General features: G+C 32.0%; 1 protein-coding gene across 3 annotated transcripts; it reads right to left on the minus strand.

The window, feature by feature from the left end:
* Positions 1–774: 774 nt before the first annotated feature.
* On the minus strand, positions 775–27545 carry LOC129224113 (uncharacterized). 3 transcript variants are annotated; one of them, XM_054858525.1, is made up of 7 exons: positions 27425–27545; positions 24043–24179; positions 21295–21356; positions 19115–19222; positions 17875–17925; positions 14940–14963; positions 775–1010 (listed from the first exon to the last, which is right to left on the minus strand). In XM_054858525.1, the coding sequence occupies exons 2-7, from the start codon at positions 24164–24166 to the stop codon at positions 915–917; spliced, it is 465 nt and encodes a 154-aa protein (XP_054714500.1). In that variant the 5' UTR covers positions 24167–24179; positions 27425–27545; the 3' UTR covers positions 775–914. The 3 variants fall into 3 exon arrangements, with proteins under 3 accessions (XP_054714500.1, XP_054714508.1, XP_054714516.1); XM_054858533.1 differs by having other exon boundaries at positions 27404–27444; XM_054858541.1 differs by lacking the exon at positions 775–1010 and adding an exon at positions 5522–5753.
* Between the last annotated feature and the right edge of the window lie 6 nt (positions 27546–27551).

Here is a 27551-nt window from a genome sequence, read left to right on the forward strand (position 1 = left end):
ATTTTTAACTACAGAAAATTTTTACGCTAAAACAAGCTCCAGGCTTACTGACAGTTCAATAGCTGCATTATGCGTCTTGTTACAGATTATTTACTATAACATTTTTTCCCTCATGTTATATTTCTTCCCAATTTTCATATTTCATACAATTTTTGAAATAAAAGTAAGAAATATGGAAAAGAACACAAGTATGTTTTAGTTCCATTTTTCAAGAAATTTCTAACACCGGTATTGAGATACCAGCATTGCATGTTTTGTCCGCTATTGCAAACACTAACGCGAACTAAATTAACTTCTTCCGAAAATAAGTAAATCTCGGAATAAATCAAGCGTAATAAAATAAACGGAAGAAAAAAATTTCGAGTAAATTTTACTTTTAGTAATGAATTCTAAATTTGCATCGTTATTGTCGTTTATTTTATTTTTTCAATCTTATGTAATCCACATCATCAAAACATTTAAACACATCAAATTAAACATCATCATAATAAACGTCATCATAAAATAAACGGAAGAAAAAATGGAGAGTAAATTTTTCTTTCAGCAATGAATTCTAAATTTGCATCGTTATTGTCGTTTATTTTATTTTTTCAATCTTATGTAAACCACAATAAAAAATAAAAGTCTCAAATTTACGTTTTGATCCAATTAAAAATCTCTGAAATAGTTCAGGAATTTAATATTTAAAAAACACAAAAGAGTTTTTATAATCATAAATATGCTGTGGTTAGCAAAGACCAGCAAGCATTTTCGTAGTCATTAAATCCACGAAAGTACTTTTTAAAGAAGTTTTATTTTTAGTAAAAAAGTTTTACACTTAGGTTTAACATTTCTACGTTGATGCAGCTCTTAAAAAATTATCTGTGGTACAAATCATATTCAAAGAACTATCATCATATACAATATTATTAAAGTCAGTTTTCTTGATTTGCATCTGCTTCGTCGTAGGCACTGAGATCGTATAAAAATGCTTCAAGGTTATATTTCTTGAGTACTTCATTGTAGCAAACCTAAAATTAAAATAATGCAAAAGCATCAGAAAATGTGATTTCCGAGCAATTATTTTGAAATTCAGGGAGTTAGCAACAGTGACATTTTTTCTTTTAATTTTTTAAATTTATTTTTGATGTAAAAATAGGTTATGACATCTTTAGCCTTCCAAAAATTTTTACCGTTTCGTATAAATTATCAAATTCTGAGTTTGTGCAGTAGGGATTTTTGAAAAAAAAAAAACCTTTCTCCGGAAATTCAAACTTTAAATTGATAAAAAGTACCCCCTGCAGACTCAAATATGCCCCAATTTTTTCCAAAAATTATTGGGTCTCCCGCACGAAGCCTAAAGTTTATAATTTTTCTACAAGAAATTCCTTTTAAAAAAATGAATTTCTGTATATGTATATTTTTTAATCAATATATTTTTCTTTTTTTTTACTATTAAGTTTACTGATGTAAACAATGAAGTCCATTATTTTTGTTAAAACAATTTTTGCTCTAAAGCAATATTTAAGTTTCCCGCATAATACTCAAAAATAAGAATTTTTTTTAATTGAAAGGTAAAATTTTCATTACGAAAAAATAATAATATTGAAAGATATGAAAAATGCTTCTGACTTTATTCCTGCTGATTTTTACGTAAAACGACCACCTGAATCCAAATACTACCACCATTTGTCCTCATGGCCAAACACTTTAAGGAGAACTAGTCCCACTCCCCTCCTTTTCCTGCCTAAAATGGTAAAAAATTTAAAAAAATAAACATTTTTATCAAAAACAAGGGGGGGGGGTGCTTTTCCATCTAAAATATTTAAAAAGTCATCAATCCCCTTTTTTTAACTTTTTTATTTATTTACTCATTTTTTATTTTATTTATTTATTTTTTTTAACAAAGACGAATTGCTTGTTTACCTCATCCAGGCGTTTCAGATGTTTCAAAGATTTTTCTAAAGAACTTACGCTGAAAGACCAAATTTTTTAAAAGGTTGAAAATGTCTGACTGTTCACTTTTCATGACCTTGTTTCATGTGTAAAAATATTTAAGCAAATCAAAATATGTCACTGCAAAAATTCCCTCTTAATTTCTCTGAATTTCAAAATATTACCTCTTAACTGACTGAAGTGCTACAGCATTAAAAAAAAAGTATACTACTATTAAATAACGTTGGATAATAAAATTATTGCATCCAAAAAATGCTGCACAAATGTAAGTCCCGACATGTTGTGGAATGATTTGTCGTTCCAAACTTTAACTACAGTAAAACAGTACAAGGAATGAGGCCATGAATGTTAAGCAATGAATGATGTAATATAGAAATTTGGTATATCAATTGAAATTTCAACAAGATTTTGTTGTTTTTTAAGCTAAGTACATTGAAGAAGAAAATTATATCTTTTTAATAAATGATTAGGTATTTCAATAAGTTTAATCGTAGTATTGTATTCCTAACATTGGCAAATACTTTCGCAATCATACTCCAGTCCAAATAAACAAAAAAGAAACGAACGATTGGCAAAACTCACATAGAGGTAAAAATTGTTTCGGAATTGAAAATTCGTAATCCCCCATCTTCCCCGAAGTTGAAAGTTTTATATTAAGTCCGAGCTTTAAAAAAATCCGATTTTTAGAAAATACGAGTATCTCTTAAATTGTAGGTGTTATAAAATAGTGCAATTAATTTTTTTGCAAATTATGCAATTCTTGACCAAAGTTTTTTTTTTTTTAATATTCTTTAAAAATCAGAAAAACCGTTATTTCTACCTATTAACGAATGTAAAATGCAATAGTAAATCTTGTGTAATTTTTTTAATTAAGTAATTTATTAGCAGATCGGCTCTAAGAAATCATTCCTAGCTTCCACGGCCCAGTTGATTATCTAGGCATACTTAAACACTTAGATATACACGACATAAAGAATGATAAGTTGAAAAATGTTGAAAGGAACCGGGGTAGTTGTGCATGTTTATGTTTGCACGTATTTTTGCACAGAACTTCAACATCTATACTTTGTAGTGCTTCTTTTTTCTTGGATTTATACATAGCAAGAAAGAAACGAATTCTATTTACGGAGATGATGTCTGATGAAGAACTGAAATTTCTGAATACTTGAGTGTATCAAGTTTAATCAAAGTTCAAGATCAAGTTATCGAGTTTAATCAAATCCAAATAATTTTCAAACGCTCGAAACATTTTTGTTTTACCTCATTAAAAGAACATTGACGGACTGTGCATCCGGTTATTTCATGCAGAAATAAGGTTTGTTTTGAGCTGAATATTAATAAGCTAAATATAAGTTTTGTGATGAGTACATTTTTGCTTCAGTTCCAAGTTTGCCTGGTTTTAATAAATAAATAATACTATCAATGGGGTTCAGGTAATCAGTATTATTAACAAGTCTGCACGTTCACAAAGGCATCTTCATCACAATCCCAGGTAATACGAGTTTATTGGGACCGATTCCAACTCAAATTACTGAAAATTCGAATTACACGATTGCGTAAATAAAAGCGAAGAGAAATGCTAACTTTTACGTACAACTCAAATTTGAACAGATAAAACAGCTAAAATGCAAAACGAAAAAGCTCAACTTACAGATTTGCGACAGTAAAAATGTATTTTAAAATTTTAGATAACATAAAGATCGCCTCATAAAGATAACCTCACTCGTTTGTATAACTGCTATCGAGCAAAGCTAATCTGTTTTTTAAGCAATCATCCGATGTTCGATCTCGGACCATTCCGTTTTTTATTTTTATTTTCTTCTCCAGTGATTCAGTGTCACTTCTCTACTACTTTGCAATTTGTATCATATTTTCTCAGGTACGAAAAACAAGTTTTAGAGCTGCCATATATTTAGTGGAACTCGGGTTGAAAAGACTTGGATTTGCGAAAATCTACTGCAGTTTACCTGCATTTAGCTTTTATGAATCTGTTTCAATTGTTAGAAGCAACTGCTTAGTTTTTGACTTGCTTCACAAAAATATGGGTTGATTTTATTTATTTTTTTTTTATTTCCATATCGCCACTTCAGAGCATCAATATGACATCTAAACCTCAAATGAACATTAAGACATCCTACTGTTGCTCTGAGGCAACGATATCATTGAAATACTGCTGACATGGCCTAGCCATCAGGGGGCTCTAGAGAATGAATTACTGAGCTCATACTAAAATGGGGCTTGTGATGTGCAAAACTTGTTTAAAACTTATTTTTTCATACCTATTGAAGAAGATAGGACCAACATGTGACTCGCTCTGGCAAGGGGACCGAGCGAAATTACGATACCCCTAGCAGGTATCTTAGAACAATAATAATCAATCGATTAAATATACTTTAAAAGATGAGGATATTTTAGTGGTCCTGCGACGTTACTCAACAACTTTGATATTCTTCGTATAATCAGAATAAATGTCAATGGAAAAAAATGGGATCCTATGAGCGTATAGAAAATATCATATTCGGATTAGCAATGTGTTAAATTCCCTCGCCGTGACCCTCTGTGGTTCTTTTTTTTACCTGAGCAATCTATGGGAGTCACCAACCAAGGGGAAGATGAAGAAATTGAAAGACTGTCCTAACGTGGTACATCATTAATTAAGAATTTGAAGACTATTTAGATAACAGTTGAAGATGAATTATAGCAATAAATTCAAAGATTAATTATAACTTTTTTTTTAAAGTAGAAAACTTTATGATGAAATTTGTTTCATTAACCATCTTAGTCTTGCCTCTTTGCATCCCATATAAAAGTTCCACTTCAAGTAGAGATATTTCATTCCAAAATATCTGCAAAAGTACGTTTTATTGTTTTGCTCAGTGACGATTTTTAATCATGTAAAACATGCGTGAGGTCTTTAAATGAGTGAAAGTATCAGAGCAAGTATTATCCCACAATGGCTCCATGTGGACCAATACGTTGACCAATACGTGCTGCTTGTCTCAGTAGAAAAAATACCTAATAGCATAAATAGCTTAATGAATGTTTCTTTTTTTTTATGTAAGTAAATATTTTCTTTCAACTCAACATATTAAATGTATGCTTTTAAAATAGTTTAAAAGAAAGGGTATTTCTTGAGAAAAAACTGTTGAACCTCATATAAGGGTCGAAAAAGTAAGAAGGGAAACTTTTCTTTATATTTCCCATGTGTTTTACAGTGGCCTTTTTAATCCGCTACATGGTAAAAAGAAACGCTTTTTTTTTTTTAGTTATCATGTAATCTGTTTAACGTGAGGCGTGAAATAGATAAATAGATATAAAATCTTCTTTTGACGAAAATTTTATAATTTAAAATCATTGCATACACTGCTATATGATAATATTTACGGTTTCATATAATTTTCCTTAAAACCAACTTTTGACTTTCGACTTTGAATTTGTTTTGTTTTTTTTACTCAAGTTATTAATAAAGACGTATTTAAGTTCTGAACCGATTTTCAGCTCTCTGAGAATTTTTCCAAAGTAAGACTTAGTTGACTGGACTGTCATTAAACAATCGAAAGCACTTTTTAAGGAAGTTTTATTTTTCATCAAAAAGTATTACACTTGTATTTAAGATTTCTAGATTTGAAGTAACTCTTCAGACTGGTATCAAAGAAAACATTTTTAAAAATATATGTAGCTAGCATAAATCGTACGAGAAAAAAATATTATTGTCTGCACTATTATTTCAATCAGTCTCCGTGATTGGCATGTGTTTCGTTGAAAACAAAAGAGAGTTCTTCAATGTTATATTTCTTAAGTACTTCATTGTAGCACTCCTAAAATTAAAACAAAGCAACAGTATTAAGATATGCCATTTACCTGCCTCTGAATTGTAACAGCTTTGAATCAATGACATGACGTAGAATCAATTGTTCCTTCATTTTTATAAGGAAATAAAGCAGTGCAATCACTTATATCTTAAATCACACAGTTAAACAAAAATTGACCTTTATTTTTCTGAATGTAAAACTAAGATTTTGGTCAGATATTATCATGGCTGCATGAAAATAATGATAAAAATGTTTATTTTGCTCTTCTATTTTTTTTTTTTTTTTCGAATGGAGAATATACATTTATGAATTATTACAATACATTTACACAACTGAGAACATTTGAAGCGTATTAAATGAAATACATCAGTACCTGTTTTTATTTATTTATTTTTTCAGAAAAGTTCTCTCTTGATGAACAAATAGTAGTGGTAAGTCGTTGCTTCTCAGAAGAATAGAAATTACTTTTCGTTTTCATCGGACAATTTTTTCCATTTGAAATCAACATAATTTTATGTAAGTAATAGAATGTATTCTTAACTCCGCAAGAGGGCTATTGTGGTTGGGAAGTTTGATCTTCCTTCCTTTAATCAAATAAATATAGCCTAAAGCAGCATTTTTGAGACCTTCATTTACCAATTTGAACCTATAGTATTGTTTATTGGACAACTTGAATGAACAGCCTCCTATTTCTTCTGTGAGTGCTCACGATTTTGTTTTAATATACATTTTAAAAGTTCTTCCTTTTTCAGGTTATAAAATGCTCTGCAAATCAATTATTTGTTTCAAGTCTAGTCACAGCACATTTCAAATGCTACTTTTCTGGCTTGAACAACAAGGAACAGACTGAAATGGTCCTCTAGGCTCCAATATGGCAAAGATATCAGAAACGACATAAATCTAAATCATATGGTCCTTCATATCATAAAAGAGACATGTTTTAGAATGAAACCACCCTCCTCCACCAATATCAACCTAACTCTCTTAGAACCTTGCACAAAAAAGGAATCGCAAGATAAAATCAAAAGAAAGGGGATTGAAACCATATATTAGCTTATCATCGTCATACTTGTCATCGCCTATACGGTCGGCTCTTTGGACTCAAAGTGCAATAGAGGAGGTTCCGGCATCTACCTCATTTACCCAGACAAGACTACCTCTAGGCATGGGCGCCCATATGCAAAATTTTAAGGGGGGGGCTCAGATATTTCTCCCATGGTTCAGCAGGATATTTTCCCCACAGAAACCAATTTTAGTAGATTAGAGTTATTAAAGTTTGACATTTTTAATAAATTATTCATTAATGGCTGGAGAAGAAATGCTTTTACATTTTTGCAAAGAAAAAAGTACTAAAAGGAAGGAAATTCTGATTTCTAAGGGGGGACTTGAGTCCCCACTTGCCCCCCTATATAGGTGCCCTTGCCTCTATGCACAAAGTCCTAGCAGGAAAATTCGCTTCCAACTTCACAAATGAACTCATTGCAAACAGGGAAGCATTGATCATGTACCTCACGGGGAGGACGTTCGTTCCCAACTATGGTATCATCTTCACGGACTGCAAATCTGCTCTGAGAGCCATCCAGAGTAGGAAAACTAAGATAGTTCATGATATCAACAAGATTCTGACTTACATTGTCTCATCAAAAAAATCCTGTACCTTACAATGGACACTAGCTCATGTTAACGTCTAAAGGCCATATCACACGTAGCGAAATTCGTTCAACCTGACGATCAACTACGGTTCGACTCAACCGCGAGAGCGAATTCCGACCGGAAAATCCCCGTGTGCTATGCTTTCCGAGATTGAACGTATTCCATTCAACTTTTTATCTTCTCGACAAAAAAGTTGGATCAACCTCAACTTTCAGCCAATCAAGAGGAAGCAATCCTCTGACCTGTGACGTCAAAATACAACATGGCTGCCTGTAACAACATCAACAACGCGTGCAAGGAATGGAATAAACTGCTAGAATAACTTCAGGTGAGTTATTATTACTATATTTTTGTTAAAAACAAATATAAAACGTAATATATCATAAACCTCCACCTTATTATTGTGTTAAAAGGTCGATTTCTAGTTTAAAGTCGTCGTAAGAATTTCCTTGCCAAATTCGCCAATCTCGTAGTGTGTAATCTTGCCAAATCAATGAATGTTTATAAACAATCTGAAGCAAGAGCAACGGTAATAGTCAATCCAGTAGAAATCACCCAGGCCATGTTGCTCGGCATTTTTGATTTTCTTAATTTTTTTATTAGTTAATTCTCACTACTAGGTGAGTTCAAAAGTGTTGAAAGAAAATTTTTTAGGCTCATACTTATTTTTAACCCGCCATTTTAAGTTTGTTTAGTTGCCGTTTTTTTGGACCAAAAACAAGTTTTACGTAAATGCATCTAACTCGGTTAATTTTACAGCTATCAGGACAAAACAAAATCCTACATCACCAGAAGGATGCCCTAGATACGATTTGCTTGCAAAATATTATTTAAATGGTGAGAAAGGTGATGAAAAAAATTAACAATTACAAACTGAAAATTATCATTAAATACGAGTTTTAGTGCAACAAAATTAGTAAAAGGAGGAGAGTCTCAGCTCTATTTTTTTTCATTGTTTAGATATAATATAGGACTACTTGTTGTAGAAATTTTAAACTTGAGAACTTCGTCCTTTTTTTTGCAAACTTTTTCAAAAATGGAAAAAATCGAATTTTGGTAAAGTTTAAAGTTAAATATCTCAAAAGGGACTGAGTGAAAAATTATGAAACTGATACAGGTAACACCTTTGACATAAAAATATGATTACAGTTTGATGACTGAGACTGAACTGGTACTAGAGTTATAGAGCATTAAAGTTGGTCAAATATTGCATTTTCGCAAAGTTTAAAGCGAAATATTTCAAGAAGGACCGAGTGGAAAAAAATGAAATTAATACAGGTAGCACCTTTTTATGATATGAACCTGTGATTACAATTTGATGACTGAGATTCAACTGAGTTACAGTGTTACAGTCAGAGTTACAGTGCATCAAAGTTGATATATTGCATTGCACATACACAAAGTTAAAAATTAATTCATCGATAAGCTTCACTTTCCGAACTTTTAACAGCAACAAAAGTTCCTCTTCTTTAATAAATCAAATTCATGCAATAGAAATATGCACATAAAATAAACAAATGAATAAATGAAATAAATGTTTAGCTCCTGTGTCCGAAACATTTAAGTATATACACATCATAGATCAATTGTTATTAATAATAACACAATTTTTGTGCTACAGTTTATCATCTTTTGCTTAAGTTTTCTTCTGCATGTAAAATACCAAACACCCGGTTATCACATCCAGAGACTGGAGACAGATGTTATCGTTGAGATGACATCTGCCTCCAGCTCGGTTATTCGCTCTTCCGGACTGATGAGTTCTCATAAGAACGAAACTGCAGTCTCTGGATATGATAACCGGGCTGTCTGGTAGATTACATGTGGTTCTGACTTAGCTCTGGTTTAGGGGAGGTAACTTACTGCTGATAAGTTTTCTTCTGACTTGAAATGTTTATTTGATTTTACTTGATGTTCCTAAGAACAGTAATCAGAGAAGAGACTTTTGGTTGAAATTGGTTGAACAGCTACTTATGCTTGAAACAAAACCTTTAAAAAAGCTTTTCAACTAATGTAATACATCTGCATTAATGCTTGTTCTTTAAAATGTAGCTTTTTTTTAAACTAGAAGTTATTTCTTTATATCGCAGACACAGTGAGCTGTTATTGCAAATCATCTTTAGAATATTGCTTTCAATATTAATTTAGTACACACATTTGCCTCCCCTGCCCCTAGAAGTTGTAAACGCATACTGTATGCATATTTCATCAAAATGAATAAATAAAATGAAAAATTGCATTTTGACATATTGAATTCAAATTATGCTTTTCGCAAAGACGAGCTGTGTTAGGACCCTACTCGTTGGGTTTCTTGCTTTTACTACTGGTTCTTGTTCCCGAAATCAACTTTATTTATATCCGACCCTCTCTATTTTACACAATCAACCTCTGCGAGCATGTTCCTCCTCCTGGGCGGTGGCGTAAACTCACATGATCCAGGGTCGGAAAATCAAAATATCCATCAACTGCGTTCAAGTGAAGCAATTGGTTGATTGTTTAAAAACAGCACACATACCATGCCTATACTTTACGGTAATACATTGATTTCATAAAAGCTAGGGATACTTTGCTTGTCCTCCTCCCTGTATAATATTCATGTTATATATACTTGTCTAATTTGTTTTCATAATTTTAGATTGTGGGAGAAAGAATTTTATGTTATTGTGTACAGATGCAGTTATAGAGGTTGCAGTCAAAAACTGTTTGTACCAGGCCGAAGTTAATTATTGTTGAACTTTGAAATGTAATTGAAATTATATATTAATACATATGAGTGTATGTGTATGTAACTTATTGTAAATAAAGTTTATGTATAAATTTTATGTGTCAGTTTCTCTAAAGAATTGAATACTAAGAAAAATGAACTATTTTTTTTTTCCTTTCTTGGTATAGATTATAAAAGATAATGTTTTTTCAGTATGCTCTGTAAAAACATCTATGAGGCATTGTTCTTCTCAGAGAACAAAAATAAAAAAACTCACAATTTCTAACTTAATTGAATGTACCTGCATGACTCAATTTAATCAATAGAACCATTTTAAGTCCAATGTTTCAAACTATGAAAAGTAGTACAAACCTGCCTAAATCAGTAGAAAAGTTAGTATTCTTACGTTCTATGTAACTTATAAACTATGCAATAAGTACTTTATACTCTTCACTATTTAAAAATTTAAGTTTTGATTTTTTTTAAGTAATAAATTTCATGTGCATGTGTTGGAAAGATAAAATAGAATGGGTCATGTACAGAGGTTTCATATAAAAACAGTAGCATGTATATATATATAAAAGTAGAAAATTTTGTTTCACTTTTTGTGCATTGCTAAAAAGATTTCTATTTTAACAAATACACTTGGTCTACATTCAATAGCAAAATAATAATACTTAGACGAGGTTGAGTTTTTGACAAAAAAAAAAAAAATGTGTTTGACATGACATTTGTTACACTGTAAAAGTAGTTATAGATATTAAAACTCTTATATCTTGTTTTCAACGTAGTTTTGTTTTAAACTTTTTAATAACTTTATTTATTTGTAACAATTAGATACAATTAATTTTTTTCAATCAAAAAGTCTTTCTGGGAAAAGATTTTGAAATGTGTCTTTTCTTTTGAGTAAAAGTCAAACTAAGCTGATCAGCACTCAATAGTTAAGTATATTAATATCTAAATGTTTTGAATGGTGCTATTTACTTTTTTTTATGTTCTTAATTTTTTTTCTCTAATATAAATATTCTCTGTTTATAGAGGAACTAATAGTTGCTTGATAAAACCAAAGACATAAGTGTCAAAAACTTAAATACCAACTCTAATAGCTTTTGTAGCGGTTATCTCTAAATTCAGGATGTCTCAGAAAAAGTATGAATTGAAAGTTTTAGACAAAACAATATACCCCTGTTCAGCATCAATAGAGAGGATATTCTCAGTTTTGAATTGATCCATTCCAAACTTAGAAATGGACAAGGTGTGCAAAAGGGTTTGAAATTAGTATTTTCACACTGTATGCATTGAGGAGAAAAGATTTAGAGTGGAAATAAATGTAAATGTTGAATAAAGATGCAAATTTTATTAAAGTTCGCAAATTAAACTAGAAAAATGTATGCATTGCCTTGCACTTTCAATTTTAAAAACTTTAAGGAATAAATAGTAATTATTATTGTTACTATTCAATATACTGCTATTTCCAAAACTTTTTATCCTATACTAATAGTAGCTCTTTTATTCATCTCTCTCATTCTACAGACACGCAGCTTGTTGAATCAACATTCAGTTTGTTATTTTTTACTAAACATATATTTTTTTTTTATCTAAAACAGTCGAAAAGTTTCCTTTAGTGTATGAAATCAAAGTATTTTAAACTGAGAATCATTTGTTGTAGTAATTTTATAGTAAATACAATTTTTTTAGTCTGGTTTTTGGGCTTATAAGTGTTTAAAAGTCACATATTTTAAAGTGGTAGACAAATTTAATGGTTTAAAAATCAATTTTTACATTTAATAGACAAGTTATTTATAAATATCGACTCTTACTCAGGTCCAGATCTGCATGCCCGCAGGTGGGGGGGGGGAGGGCAACGGACCCAAGAAATTGGAAAACTTTTTAAATAAACGAATACACTTAAACCTTCAACGTTGCAAACACATTTGGGACATTTCTGTAAGATATCAGGATAATTTTAAAAAAAATTATTTTGGAAAATCAGCAAATGTGAAATAATACATAGAATACCTTAACATGAGCTACGAAAATGTCCGTTTCAAATAAAATTATTCAAAAACACCTTTAAATACATTATGAAAAGCAGCAAGACTAATCAAAGTGTAAAAAAAGTAATAATTACATAAGAGTTATCTACATTTGCAAAAAAAAAAAAAAAAAAAAACCTTGCTATTGGATCCAGAAAGATGAATAAAACATATTCATCTTTCTGCATCTTTACATTTTTTAATGTAATTTTTTTTAATATAATCCATTGATTTTGTAATGAACTTATACGTAAAATGAGAAAAAGAAAAATCAGGAGTGAAGAATTTCAAACTCCCTCAAAAGCAAAATACGTCAAAAAAAGAAAAAACCTTTGTATGAAAATTAAAATAGCGAGGTAAAACATAAATAAATAATAATATTGAATTTAAAAAAAAGTGAAGAAAAGCTTCCTTGTTTTTATTCAATTCTTATCGGGGGAGGGGGGATCAAAATTTGTAGATCCAGGCCTGCTTTTACTCATAGTTATTAGGTAAAAGGGCTGTTATCGCTGCATTGAGCTAGTAAAATCAAGATGTTTATAAATCCCTTTTTTATAATTTTGAAAGATTGCAACTCTCAAAACTGTAATTTATTTACAGTTTTGAAATATATTGAGAAAAAAAACCCCATTAAATCCAAAAAACATTGCTCAGAGTACATTGTGCTAACTCGCCTAAAATGGTAGACAGAAGCCACGATTAGGATCAGCCCTTCATATGAGAGCCTGGCAACCCTGTTCAACTTCTCCAAGAGAAAGTTGAATGAAAGCTTGAAGTTGAACGGGTAGGTTGAGCGAATTTCGTTACGTGTGACATGGCCTTAAAGCAACGGGTAATCCAATTCTCTTGCCGAGGAAGCTAGAGCTATTGATCTAGTTCCCTTATCCACTACATCGTCTGACGCAAATGCAGTCGCAAAAATCAGACTTTGTGCTAACTCAATGAAGAAATACCCCTTACCGAACTAAACTACAACAGAGACATAACTACAACGATCACCAGATTTAGAACGAGTCATTTGAAGGGCACGAAGATTATGCCTGATGGTTCAAGAATCTTCCAAGAATTGCGCGGGAAAACAACTTGACCCGGAACATACTTTCAATTGCCCGTCCATCACAGCGGTCCTCTTCAAAACAGATCTCAACTGTACAAAGCAAACGCTCTATACCAGCGGTTTCCAACCTTTTTAGTCATGCGGCCCACCAGTTTTGTTGAAAACGTCAACTACTATATATTACTTGCACAGCCAAAATTTACTTTCTGTGTGTGGGGGGGGGGATGGCATCTCCTCGTAACTGTCCTTTAACGTAAATATACCGTATTATGCTTAAAAGTATGTTAAAAACAAGAGTTCTGGAGATGTTAATCCCTTTCTCCCCTGTAGCTGCATCACTGGTATAGATATACTGATCAATAACACTTTTCAAAATAATTTTTAAGGAAGGAAATAACTTGATTGCATTCACTTAGCTGTCGTAGCTGTAAGTAAGCTCAAAAATCATTTATTAAAGTTAAAGCTCTATTGGATTTTGACGCTAATTTTCCTCTATGAGGGAGTTGATACCCAGATTGAAACTGAATAGTTTTAGTCTCAAATTACTCGCAAATTACTTGCATTCACTTAGCTGGCATAGCTGTAAGTAAACTCAAAAACCATTTACTAAAGTTAAAGCTCTATTGGATTTTGACGCTGATTTTCTTCTACAAGGAAGTTGATACCTGGATTGAAACTGAATAGTTTTAGTCTCAAACTACTCGCAGCATTCAATGCATTTTGTATTATTATTTTTTTTAAACTGCAATGAAAAGTCTCATTTAAATTGGTAGGTTGTCGAAAAGCCCCTCAAGTGGCTCAATTTACTAGTTAGTCTACCAGTTAGTTCAGCAAAGGAGAAGTATTTTTAACTTGAAGAATGAAGCTAATACTAGTTTATTTTGAAATTTTGTGTAAAGGTGTTTCTAATTCATTAGATTTCATCTTCAATTATAGGGGAAAGTTCCCAAGAAATATGAAGAATCTTAACCTTAAAGTTCCATAGTGGTTATGAGCCAGAGAGAATTTTTGAGTGACGTTACATCGAATAAGTGAATTGTTGTAAAAATTTAATTTAAAATACAAAGAGATTTTTCTTGGTTCAGATTCTCGACCAGCGTCCACGGCCCACTTATGGGAACCGCTGCTCTATACAGACAAGGCCGAAGAAGTCGCCAAGCGATTCTTGAAGCTTTCGACTGTTTTTTTTTTTTAAATTGTATTTCAATTTGTACTTGATATATGACAACAACAACAAGTCTAGTGTCAGACCAAACCCATCTACTTGGCAGCTACCACTCACTTTCAGGATCTTTTTTTCTGTAAAATTAAAACATGTTTGAAGTTTGAAAGGAAGTTTTTTTGACACATTTAAGCCAAGATTTCTCTGAAGTGCTAACCAACTTCACTCTATTTATGAATATTTTCTCAACTACCAGAGGTAGAACTACCTTACCTTTGTTAAAAGTCCCCCCCCCCCCAAAAAAAAACTTGTTCATCAGTGTAATAAATGATTTTAAAAACATTGCTGTTTCTTTAATGGACATTTCAGAAAGCTTTTTAATGTTGTTTAAACTTAATTAACGCTTCTTGGAAATTCATATTAGTTTAAAATAATGATCTGGTACTTCAATAAGCTTATTTGTAGTAAAATAAATATACATAATCGGCAGCGCAAATACCAATTACATCATCTAAAACGTAATACCTAAAGAGTCATAAAAAAACTATGCACTAGTTATGGTATATTAACAGACACTTACCACAGTTTCACGTGAGACTTCCATCTGTAACATAATGGAAGAGTAATATCAAAATCAGACATGAAATGTAACATAAAAAGAAATTTGGAAACTAATTATTCATTTCAAAATCATGATGTGGTTGATATTGGAACCTGAAACTAGCTTAAACTTATAGCTGTATATACAGAGTGGTTATAAAATAACATGAGATGTTCTGAGCTCTCTAGCGATTTAAGTATTGGGTGAAACAATGCTAAATTTTATGGATGTACATAGTAGACCATGGGATTTTGATTTCTGAAGAAAAAAAAGTACCAAAAACCGTCTTAGGGGGAAATTTTGGTGTTGAAAAGATGCATTACTGTGAATATTGAAGAATTAAATGCTAACTGACAAAATATTTATCAATTTCATTCACAAAGTATGATTTTTACTAACAAATGAGGTTCAATGTGACCAACATAGAGGTACTTCCAGTTACTGCATACAATACACAATATTTTCCACACATCCGGGAGGGAGAGGGGTTGAGGATCTGGAATATGTCGTAGATACACAACACCGGTAAAAATCCCCATGGCGAGAACTCACAAGGTGAAATATTGGGTGACCACAGTGGCCATACCGTAGAAAATGCATGATTAGTAAAACTGCTATCAAAGAAATGTTGCAGCCATACATTCAGTACCTAAAGACCAACGTAGAATGGTGCGCCCGCTTATTTAATTCAAGAAAATATTATTCAAGAAAGAAATCCTTGCTTCCGCGCCGATATTTCTTCCTGACGACCTTTGGTATTATTCTTATCTTGTTACGAATTGAAATTTGTTGTTGGTTTTATTGAACTTCATTTATAAGCAACAAACAATTGTAGTAAAAAACTTGATAAATGCTGGATTTTTTTTTTTTTTTTTGCATGATTTAATTCATTAGTATTCGCAAGTAATACTCTTTTGCAGCGCCAAAATTCATCCTGGTGGTGACTTTTGGTAATATTTTTATTGCAGAAATCAAAATCCCATGGTCTGCTATGCACGTCTATCAAATTTGGCAATGTTTCGTTCAATACTTCAATTGCTGGAGGGCTCTGAACAAATCACGTTTTTTTATAACCACTCTGTATGTATACATATATATGTATGCATGTGTGTATAAATGGCTGCATGCAGGGGTGTATGTTCGTTATACAAATCCGCAGCTTACATTGTCACTTTTCCAGATTCGTCACAGAGAAGTGACAATTGCTCAAGAATTCACATGGAGGGTTTTTGCCAGAAAGTTCATGAGTCGGAGTACTTACGCCTATGAATAATAATGACTATCTACAGTTTTTCAATGTTTTGAGATATGCCACTATTTTCGCCAGTGAGTGAAATGTACGCAGTGTTGTTCATAGGGACTGAGTCTAAATGACACGTGTAGGTGTGTCACGTTGTGAGGAGTAGGAATTACATAGAAACTGTGAATTCGGGAACGCAATTGTGACATTAAATTTGCATTGTGACCATCTCCTGTAAAAATATATCAAACGGTGTAAAAGTACCTTTATTTCATAAAACTTGAATTGAATTACGAAATACGAATGAAACTGCTACAATTCATTGCAAGTGCTTAAAACGCACGATATTTTCTGCTATATTTTCTTGGAATCGGCACGTGTGGACTTATGAAACGCCAAAGCTTAATAGCGAATAAAAATGTTATGCTATGCTAAGTTACAGGAAAACGTGTGTAAGCACTCGGTAAAGTCAGGTTCAGCATATAATTTCTCCATTCACATAGAAAACGAAACATCAGTAAATCTAGTTTAACTATTGGTTCCGTGTTCAATTCTGTACGGTATAGTAAATTGTTTGTGCCTCGTCGCTTGTAGTTGAGTTGTCAAGTAGCATGAAAAATCATAGCACCTTCGAACTCAATGTGCCCATAAATAGATCTTCATTTAAGCATATGTATGAACAGAAATAAAAAGTGAATTAAATTTTTCCATCAACTTAAGTCATTTTGAAAACTCAGTAAGCATTACGAGAGATTTTTGGCAAACAAAGAGGCCTGTAAGAGTATTATTTTCCACTAAGCCACTACAAAACAAAAAAAAAGAGTTACTTAATTGAGGCAATAAAAAGCAAAGGGGTGTAAGTGGGAGAATGAAAATTTTTGAGAAAATCAGTACAAATTGTAGGTGAACCTCTCCTCTGTCTTGGGGCGAGAGATTGTGCTATTAAACTTGGTAGATCGTAGATCCTGCTGTACAGTATGATTTAGAAAAACAATTCAATGACAGCCTACCTAGAAAGGTATTTTTTAACGAATTTTACTCAAAACTTTAAATCGTCAACTTACAACGTTTTGCTGCTTCAATTAGAAATTTAAAACAATAATAACGCATACCTGGTTCACACAACGTGCAGTGGGAAAGACAGAATAGTTTGGCTAGGAAAACTGAGGCATAGATATGTCTAGCGTTCTTGTAATTAAAATGAAAAAATAACGTAAATGAAGAACAAAGTGTCTTTTTTTTTTTTTTTGGCAACTTGTGCATTACGTTTGCACTTTATTTTTATTTTTCATTTTACACATTTTAGCACAAAGTGTTCTTGAAAAATTTTTCATTTGGAGTTTTTGCCCTACATGATTTATTTGGCTTTGGTAGTATTTTTTCCCCCATTTCGGAGAAATCGAGTATTTACGTAATAAAACTGAATTTCATTTTCAACAATAAAATATTAGGCTTAATTTTGACGGACACAACAATTGCAATCCGAAAAACATGAAATCCTTTAACTGAAAGCATGTTTAATAATGCTGTAATGGGAGTTTTTGCCACTTAAAAATGTCTGCTATACTCTACTACTTACAATTAGGACGTCTGAATCAAATGACCGTTTCATGAATGTTAAGTCAAATAAGTTAAGAAATACAGTAGCGCATTAATTTTTAACAAAATTAATACCTGTGATCTGAAAACAGGATTTGCATAGTATTCCGCGAAGCAATCGTCAAACTGTGGGGAAAATAAAAAATCCAAAATTACTTAAGAAAATAAAGTACACAATACATATATATTAATCAATGAATATTTTCTTCAAATTCCAAGTATAAATAGACATCTGCAGGATTTAATTTGAATGGGAGCTCACGACAACTCAACTTTTGCACATCTTTCAGTCTTACGTGATTTTTTACATATTAAATGGATCTCAAACTATCTGCGTATGAATTTAAGCTAGGAGGGCTGTCGGGCCCAAGTACTTTATGCAAGAAAAAATTGATCTTGAATAGGGTCTGTTTAGGGCCACATTTGAATAAAAGTAGCCTTAATTCATAAATTACAAAATACTCAAAATAACTGTTTACAAAATTTTCAAGTTTTCTGATTTATAATTTATCTTAAGGCACATAACTTTGGCTGAAACACATTGCGCAAGTAAGCATATACAATATAACGGAATGGAGAATTAGTTGTGAATAAGAACACCCCCTTTTGCTTTCAACTTAAAGCTACTTTCATTTTGAAAATTTCTTGATTTTTGACCTTATTTAATGATTATGACAAGCGAAGCAAATGAAAGAAGGCAAAATAAAGTTGATTAATTAAGTTATTTAAATTAGATAATAAAATCTTTTTAAAAGCTTTTAAACTAGTACCAGGAAAAAAGGGGGGTGAAAATATGGGCCCACACGAAAAAGTCTTTCAAGAATAGTTTTGAATGTTTTATAACAATACAAAAAATTACAGAATGGTAGGGAAAAGATTAATTATACAAAAGATTATTTTCAGACATTCCAAATATAACTAGTTCTTTTATCCCAGTCTCAGAAAACCTTCCATCACAAACTATACAAGTTACATCCCTCGAATTAGGTTTCTCCCAACAGGTGGATATCTGTGTCACTGTTAACAAGGAGAAAATCACAAACAGTTTGATGAGTGTGACATTAAATCATATCTATTCGTGGGATCGATATTTTTTATTTCCCCCCCCCTCCTTTTTTCTTCTCATCTTTAACCCTTAAACTTTTATTAGTGAATACAAACTAAACAATGTTACTATTATGTTTACCAAAACACGCAGGTAATAAAAAACTCATCTTTACAATTTCATCAATTGATTATTACAAAGGGTAATAAGTGCATAGCATCCCAATCTATTCTCTTATTTATTAGCACATAGAAACTTGATAAAAATCACCTTTTTAAAAGCTTCTCTATTTTTACAAGCTTCTTTCATAAATTTCACTGTTTTGCCATTCGATGATGGAACGGCTTCTTTAGCACAGTCAGCTGTTGCATCCCGATTCTATAAAAGAAAAAAAAAGCTGTAAACTGGATGAAATATGTTATTGACAATATATTTTTACAAACAGTTTTAAAATGTCTTGCATGAAGTGTCCAAAAGGGAAAACTACTTAGTTCAATGCGTCCAACTTCTCTTAGTGCGTGCCATCTAGATTGTCATATAGCACGTAAAATATTTGCTATGAGCAAAATCTTCAGCGTGCCTTTACGCTTGTGAAAGATTATCGGCTATATACTTGTGCCTTAATATTGTGCACATATATCTCCACTTCATTAATTCAGTTTAATTTATTTATTCGTAAACTTGAAAATTTGCAAATACGCTTCAAAGTTGAGACACTGTTTTTAGTGTGAGTACAAATAAATAAAAAATCGAGGAATATTGAATAAATGAATTTTATAATTGTAATTTAGTAAACATTATAGTTTAGAAAATTTGAAAAATCATAGCTCTCCAGATGACATAGTGCAGTCATACCGTAACTGGACAGAAAATTTGTCATTCATACAAAATCGAAATTTGCGGATAAAAAAAAGAAATTTTGCCAAAGTATTTCAAATGTTAGTTATGCTGATAAAAATGAGTCCCTAATTCTTAGTGAGACCAATTTATTTGTTGTGAATTTCACGTATAATGAAATAATGAAAATGAATGTAAAAGGATATGAAGTGAGGAAGATAGAGAGTTAAGAATTAGCTGCGTAAAGAATTATTTAAACTCAAAAAATAATTTTATGAATAAAATGTAGTGAGGAACGTAGCATTTATGCAATCCCGTATGTGTTTATTTACCAATTGATTCGCTTACACTCCTCCATTTAATAATTAACTTTTTCATTCATTCATCTATTTTCTTATTTATTCACTCATTTATCAAGTAGTCGAACCCGCTTAATGGAATAGCCATTTTGCCACGAAACAATATTCTAATAAGCGGGATATTCCATTAACCGGGATCGAAATAACACATTGCATTGTATTGGTACATTGAAAATATTATATTAAGCGGGATATTCTTTTAAGCGATATTCTAATAAGCGGGCTCGACTGCGTCTCATACTAATTGAGTAATTTACTTATTTATTCGATTATTGTTTCATTCATTTATTCATTCTTTTATTTACTGATTCACTTGATCCAAATATTTTTAATAATCAGATAGAAAATTTTCATTTGAAAAATATTTTATTTTTCACTTTGCCCCCTGAAAAAAAAAAATAGAACATTTTCTACCTTTTTTGGAATGCACAATTTGAATTTGGAATCCTTGTTTGCTTCTCACACGAGCCCTCGTTCGCCACCTGCCGACTAGGGCGTGTGACAATTGATGATTTTAATGCTTTTTCTCCTGGACATCTTGGGGACATTCAGATGGACATGCCTGGATCTCCTTAGAACATCCCCAGGACTGAACTTCCAATCTCTTAGAGTTATGAGGGGTGATACAGGACCGAATGGTTTCCCCTGGATGCCCAGTTCTGAACGTTTTCAATACTCACCTGGCAAACATTGCCATTCCGGAGAAAATATGCTTGCATACACACAGACCCACGCGCACAGGTCTCAATTTTACAGATACATTGTTCTTTCTATATGCACTGTAATTTTTAAAATCAATATCCAATTTCTTCATTTTGAATAAAATGTAAGTTAGGTGAACTATTTCTCTTTGCATCACATTCCTCTCTCTATATATCTTTACGGCTTTATTTTGATTGTGCTTATACAAAAAAATAATACAAAAAATTTGCATAATCATTGAAAAGCTTCCTACTTTAATTTGCTAAATTTTGTGTGGCAAACAAGAAATACAATATTACGGTTAAATACACTGCACCTTACCACCTACATTACGAAAAAAACTCTCACTAGTTAAGGGTAAAGCTCAGACATCTCTGCTGAACATTAAATAGTAGTCACATTCAGAATTGAAACACTTAAAAAATAAATCAATAGTCCGTAATCTTGAAAGCAAATATTAAAGTTTAAAGAATCCAAAGCTATAATAACTTGTATGCTTGCTAAGTCAAAAATTGCAGAACAAAAAAAAAAATCTTATAAAACTTTACTTACAGATTTAGATTCCAATTGGAAGCACACCTCCATTTCATTGTTCAAACTGTCATTGTCCTTTTCTGTAAAGTAAGCAAATACATATAGACACACTACTTACAACACTAATGTACAACATTTAGAAATAGCAATTTCTTTAGTATGTTTTTTTTTTTAATTCCTGCCAATATTAATTCATTGTCCTAACATTCAATGCAACAAAAGTGGCGCAAGTGATAAAACAGCATCGGAGAAAATGAACTGTCGCTATACTACTTTTAATTGATTTATTCTCTAATATTACAATACACGCTAGCCATTTAAGATGCCTTATTTAGGGATACAACAGTCACATGTGCCGCTACCATACTAATCAAAAGTTTATTAGTGGATGTGCCGGATCTACCACAAGGTACAGTGGACTGTCGTGTTAATGATGACAGACGACTCCTTCATTTTTCTGTGTAGTTTAACTTCCTAATAAAGCACCAGGTCCGTTAGAAATTTGACGGAACTAAGTTGTCTCGTGTAAAGGAGACCTTAATTATTATTATATATTAAACTAATTGGGTATACATAAGTTTGTCAAGTAAGTTATAAACATTTAATGATATGTTACTATTCATTACGAGAAAGTAGTGCAATGACCCTCAGTAAGCAATTCCCTTCATTCAAACATCTCTAAACAGAACGAAATTGAAAAACTGCAATCGGTACTCCCATATAATAAATATAATTTTAAGTGTCCACTGTCCGGAAGTAAACTGTTTTTTGGATGTGACGTTATTAATTTTCCATTGCTGTATAATAAAGGTTTTTCTGAATCTTACTGGAATCTTGAATGTTAATGTACACATTTTAAGATGTTAACTTCTTCATTACGTCTATAAACTAGTTTGTTGTGGCCGTAACAAAACTTTCTTCTATATCTATCTTATGAGTTCTTAGATATAACATATAACCGCTCATGTAATCACTACAAAATTCTGCAATTCACAAAAAAAAGGGGGAAGATTTCTATAATTGGGAAATTGACGACCTTAATTCATTGGCGCGACATTTTGCCACCAATGTCAGCAAGAGATATGTTTTCCCTTTGCATACGTAAACAAAGAGTAGGGAAGAAAAATATTTATTTGCATATTGTTGCCACCAAACAACAGGGTTACCCACATAGAATTTGCTCGTACAAAAATTTGACCGCTCCAATTTCCCAATTATCGAAATGTCCCAGCAGAAACAACCTCAAAGAGCGAAATTGAAATCATTTTTAAAGTCTAGCCTTGTTTAATTACAAAGAGTTTATTCTTTAGCATATAGGAGATGGCCACTGAAAAAATGATTTTAAATCATTGAACAGTTGAATTGCGGGAAATTGAAAGGCCAGCACGAAAGTGAAAACATTTTAGTGTGATTTATCGTTCACAATGTTAATTTAATTATGCGCAAAAGTTGAGAAACATCAGACCCCCCTCCCCCTCCCCCTTAGGGCGATTAACGCGAAAATTGAACCATACCCAAATTTCTTTGTCAATTTCTAAATCATTACTTCTTGAGATATAGCAGTTGCGATGAACCAGAAAGAATGTTCGACTGCATCCCAACACTTTAGGCTATTGGAACCAAAATCGAATCAGCTTTTGTAACGTCTAAGCACTACTTGTGGTCCGATTTTTTATTGATTCTGTTCATTGCTTCTTAAGTTTTAGCACTCAGAAGTAACTAGAAACGCTTTCGATTGCCCCCCCCCCCCTCCCCCAACTTGAGATACTGACACAAAAGTTAAATCAGCACCTGTCCTTTTTAAAATCTACTTGTGGTTCAATTTTTGCTTGACTATGTTCTTCTCTTCTTGAGATATAACAGTAATGCATGAGAAATTAATTCGTTCGATTGTCCCACCTCTCTTCGAGGAAAGAGCGCCAAAAAATCTAATTGCCTCCAATTTATATGGGAGGAATCATGTGCATCAAATATTGTTCAAATTTATGAAATAGCTTTTGCGTTACAGCGTGTCAAAAAGAAAAAAAGAAATCTGTTACATACTTGCAAACACACAGACTGATATTTCACAAAAACGGTCAAAATAAACTCAGCACATCCCAAAACGTGCAAATCCGTCTAAATTCGAAATTCGAAAATTTTCACGAATACAATACTTTTTTCTATATATGTTAGTTAAGGTACGTTTAGCAGTACGCTGATGCAATTATTTAGAGCTTTGTTATGACTACTATAGGTAATGCATTAAATTCCAACAAGGCGATCGAGGCTAATAAAGCTCACGTGAGCTGATGAGTATTTAAGAATAGTTTCGAAAATCGAGATCTTGTAGGTTAAACGGGAAGCCCTGTACGTACACAAGACAATACGAGAAAGATTAATAGAACGAGGAGAGAAAACGTCACAAAGGGCACCAGTAAGAATTAAACGCACAACTTCTTTTTCCGCGCACAGATATACAATATTTCTCGAACACGGAGGCTCCAATGTCAAAAATGTGTGTTTAAATTAAGACATTATATCGATTAACTTATAGGTAATGCAAAGCAACATAAAAAAAATAGTATTACGAATAATTGAATTTTGTATATTGTAGAATATTGAAAATCATCGAACAGAAAGGATATTTTACACGAGCAGCGGCGATATTGAATTTTAGAAGCATAATACTATTTTTTTTTTTGATACTCTATAAATATTTGAAGTATTGAGGAGTAGCTACTATTTTCAAAACAAGTCATTTGAAATGAAAGCAAAAAACTTTACCGCAAATAGTATCCCTCCATGATTTTACGTTCTCTGCATTTTCTCTTGGATCATGATTTTCTTCATGATGGGCATAAACCTGGATTACGACAGCAAATAATGCGAGAAATATGAACCGAAACATGTCTTTAGAATATCTGAAATAAAATAAAGTTCATTTCGTATGTTCCATCTACTACTTAGCCTTAGTAATGCACTTAAAATATTGAACAAAGTAAATGCGAAAAAAATATCACTTAGGTTCTTAGTCAATAGTCTTAGTTGAGAACAGCTATGATTTTAAAACCGTGTAACAATATCATGCTAATGACCATATGAGGCAGTGAGAAGCAAAGGGATGTAAGTGGACATTTTCAAGTTTTAAGTAAAACGCGTTTAAATTTCCGGTCCAAGGTAAGCTTTCATTGAAAAGTGTTTTCTAACTTGTACTGTAAAGCAGCACCTACCAGGGCTACTAGAATATCTCTTGCAATAAAATAGAGGAGAGGATTTTCTACCATGTGTACTGGTTATCTCCAAATTTTTACTTTTAACACTTAAATTTCTTTGCTACTCCCCCCCCCCCCCACCACACACACACTGCTTCGTATATGGAAAAGATTGCTTCGAACAACACTTATATTTACATAGCATAGACATTTGGCGCAACTGGAATTTTACTTCTTATGTTGTTTATTTTATAACTAGAAAGCCCGTCAAGGTATGACGGGTGAGAATTGCTTCTGCATTTGAACGAAGCCATTGCCTGTTTGGTGATATTTTCATTGTTGAAATCGTAACCCTAACTCCAGTGGATTAACCCTAAATTAAAGTAGGTAACGTTCATTGTTGACCATTTTTTCGTTTCTTCATTCCCCTGAAATGACAGTCTTACCAGTTAAACAGTTAAGTTACCAGATCGAGTTCAGCCTTGTCACAATAAAGCCTTTCCTGCATGTTAAACGTTGCCAAAACATATTATCAAATTATCATGGTAGTCAATTATTATCCGTGGCGCGAGTTTCATTGTTGAAACACGCGGGTCACTCGATCATCGGCTATTATTTATATGAGGATTTAGCCATTTGTCTCACGTAAAATATACTGCTCAAAATTTATCATAGGTCACAAACTAGGGGAGAGTGGCCCGAAGCGGGTAGGTTTTCGAAGAACGCTCAAAAATTGTAGTTCTTGTATGTTTATCGCAACAATTTCAGTTTTATTTCCTAGCAGGGTTTTTGAACTTCAAAACAAAAAGTGATGTTTGTATTATTTCAAACCAATATTTATTTATTATCAATTTTTACAAACATTTGATAAACCCGCTTTACCCTACCTGGGAGCCCAAAGCGGGTAAGCTTAACTAATTGTGGTTTGGCACATTTGCCAGTCAAATATGAAGTTATATATGATAAAAATGGGTGACTAGCTACCTTCCATTATGTATAAAAATGTAAAACAGTTGTACTTATCCAATTTAAAGTCAGCAAATTTGTTTATAAAGTATAAAGAAATAACTGATTAAATAATAAATTAAATAACTGAATAGACTAATTAATTGCCATCCTCAAAAATAACTTTTTAAAGTTATACTTATCCTATTAAATAAGAAAATCTAAGTCATCACATGAGTCATGAAATTATTAATAAATATATGATTAAATCCTATGCCCGCTTTGCCCAAAGTCACGTTTTTTATTTCAATAATTATAACCTTAAATTAAAAAAAAAAGAAACATACGAAATGACTATCGCAGTTTGTAATTGGATGGTGTCAGAATAGCGTAATATTATTGACAATCAAAAAAATAAGCTGGTCTTCGACTAATCACAAGTTACAAAACTTCTTTTTTTTTTCTTTTTTCTTTTTAGAAATGTATCATTTTTTTAAAGCCTGGTCACGCCATGCCATTTCACCGCTGCTTCTCTGTGACTGATAAAAACTCGGGGGTGTTCATGTAAACACGATATACATATGCATCGCCGCTTACACCTCATGGGGGGGGGGGGAGCGTGCGAAGGCCTTACGCTTTGGGCCACCCTCCCCTATATCTTAATTCCTTTTTTAAATCAAAAGGTGAACTACCATGCCATCCGCAGATTAACTATTTCACAGTCATGAAAATATTACTGCGTATATTTTCAAATAATCTAAAACAGCAAGTTTTTAACTAAAGTTCAGGAGAATAGATTACATTTTTGAATTTAAAGGGCTTATTTTTTTATTCAAGTAAAACTTTTTCAATAGCAAACTAATACTTTAAGATTCTTCTTAAATTACTTCTTAATTATTTAATTATGTTATCAGACATCGGAAGATGCTTTTGAATTTCATGTAACCTTTTCAGGCATCAAAAAAAAAAAAAAAAAAAAAAAAAAACATTCAAATTTAAGCCTGGATGATGCTTCGGATTTAGAAATTTAATAGCATATTTGCAAGTTAATATTTCTTAAGATTACGGAGAGATCTTTTATATTTTTTAAGATGATTAACACTATATGATTTTGTGCAGACAACTTGGTAGTATACTTAACAAGTATTTTTTATTATTTGCTGCTCTGGATGAACTTGTACCGAAAAACAATAAAATTATCGTAAAGAACTGGAACAGTTTTAACACTATATACTCTCCACGGTTCGGTATCTAACATTACTTTCAAATTTTTTAAAACAATATAAACTTATCTTACAACATTTTGATTCTGGATACTGTTCGTTTCCATCATAACATTACACCCTACTACGAAGAAATAAGTTAACTAAAGTATTGTTCTTCCCCGGATAAACTTAATGAAAAAACTCATTAAAAGAAGCTCAAAACTAATGAAAAAAAATATCCTGTCTCTTTTATGTTTTTCCCAGATCCACGTGTGAACTGGTTATTTATTAAAGTTATCTTGTCTTTGTAATGTTAAGCGTTTATGTTGGCTGCATATCATTTCGCCAAAAGAAAAAAAAATGTTCATTTTGTGAAAAGTACCTCTGCGATCAAAAAAAAGTCTTGAAGACTAAAAATATACCAGTGATATTAATTCTTTAACAAATAAAAAAAAACTTCGGGTTCAACGATTGTAACATTTTTAAGATGTAAAATCAATGCGGTTCATAAAGGATCTTGTAATAAGCAAAATAGCTATAAGATTTGTTTTCCCACCTTAGCTATACTCCCCCCCCCCCCCGTTTTAAACAACAAAACTCCGGATAACTTACTATTTTATTCTGCATTATATAAAATTAAAAAAAAAAAGAAATTAAAAGATTTTAAAAAATATTACTTTAACTAAAAAAATTTTATGCTTATACAATGCGCTCCGCTAAGAATGGCTGATTTAAAAAAGGTCTCAAACAGTTGTTCTTCAAGAAGTTAAGTTTAATGCTTACATGATGCAGAAGTAGACTTACCCAAAAGTGATGTAACACACTCGTAAATTTTTTTGGGAGTGAGCCTTTAAAAGAGCGTAGAAGCATTCATATACACGAAAAAAAAAACCTATTTGACATAATCATTACAAGGAAATGTCACGTCCTT

This window comes from Uloborus diversus, chromosome 1 (genome assembly GCF_026930045.1).
Source record: "Uloborus diversus isolate 005 chromosome 1, Udiv.v.3.1, whole genome shotgun sequence".
In the NCBI taxonomy this organism is placed as follows: domain Eukaryota; kingdom Metazoa; phylum Arthropoda; class Arachnida; order Araneae; family Uloboridae; genus Uloborus; species Uloborus diversus.

Coding starts and splice junctions, on each gene's coding strand:
- LOC129224113 (XM_054858525.1), bottom strand. CDS start 24,166: ATGTTTCGGTTCATATTTCTCGCATTATTTGCTGTCGTAATCCAGGTT. Junction 21,357..24,042: donor ATGGAGGGATACTATTTGCG/GTAAAGTTTTTT, acceptor CTTACTTTACAG/AAAAGGACAATGACAGTTTG. Junction 17,926..19,114: donor ATAGAGAAGCTTTTAAAAAG/GTGATTTTTATC, acceptor TTTTCCCCACAG/TTTGACGATTGCTTCGCGGA.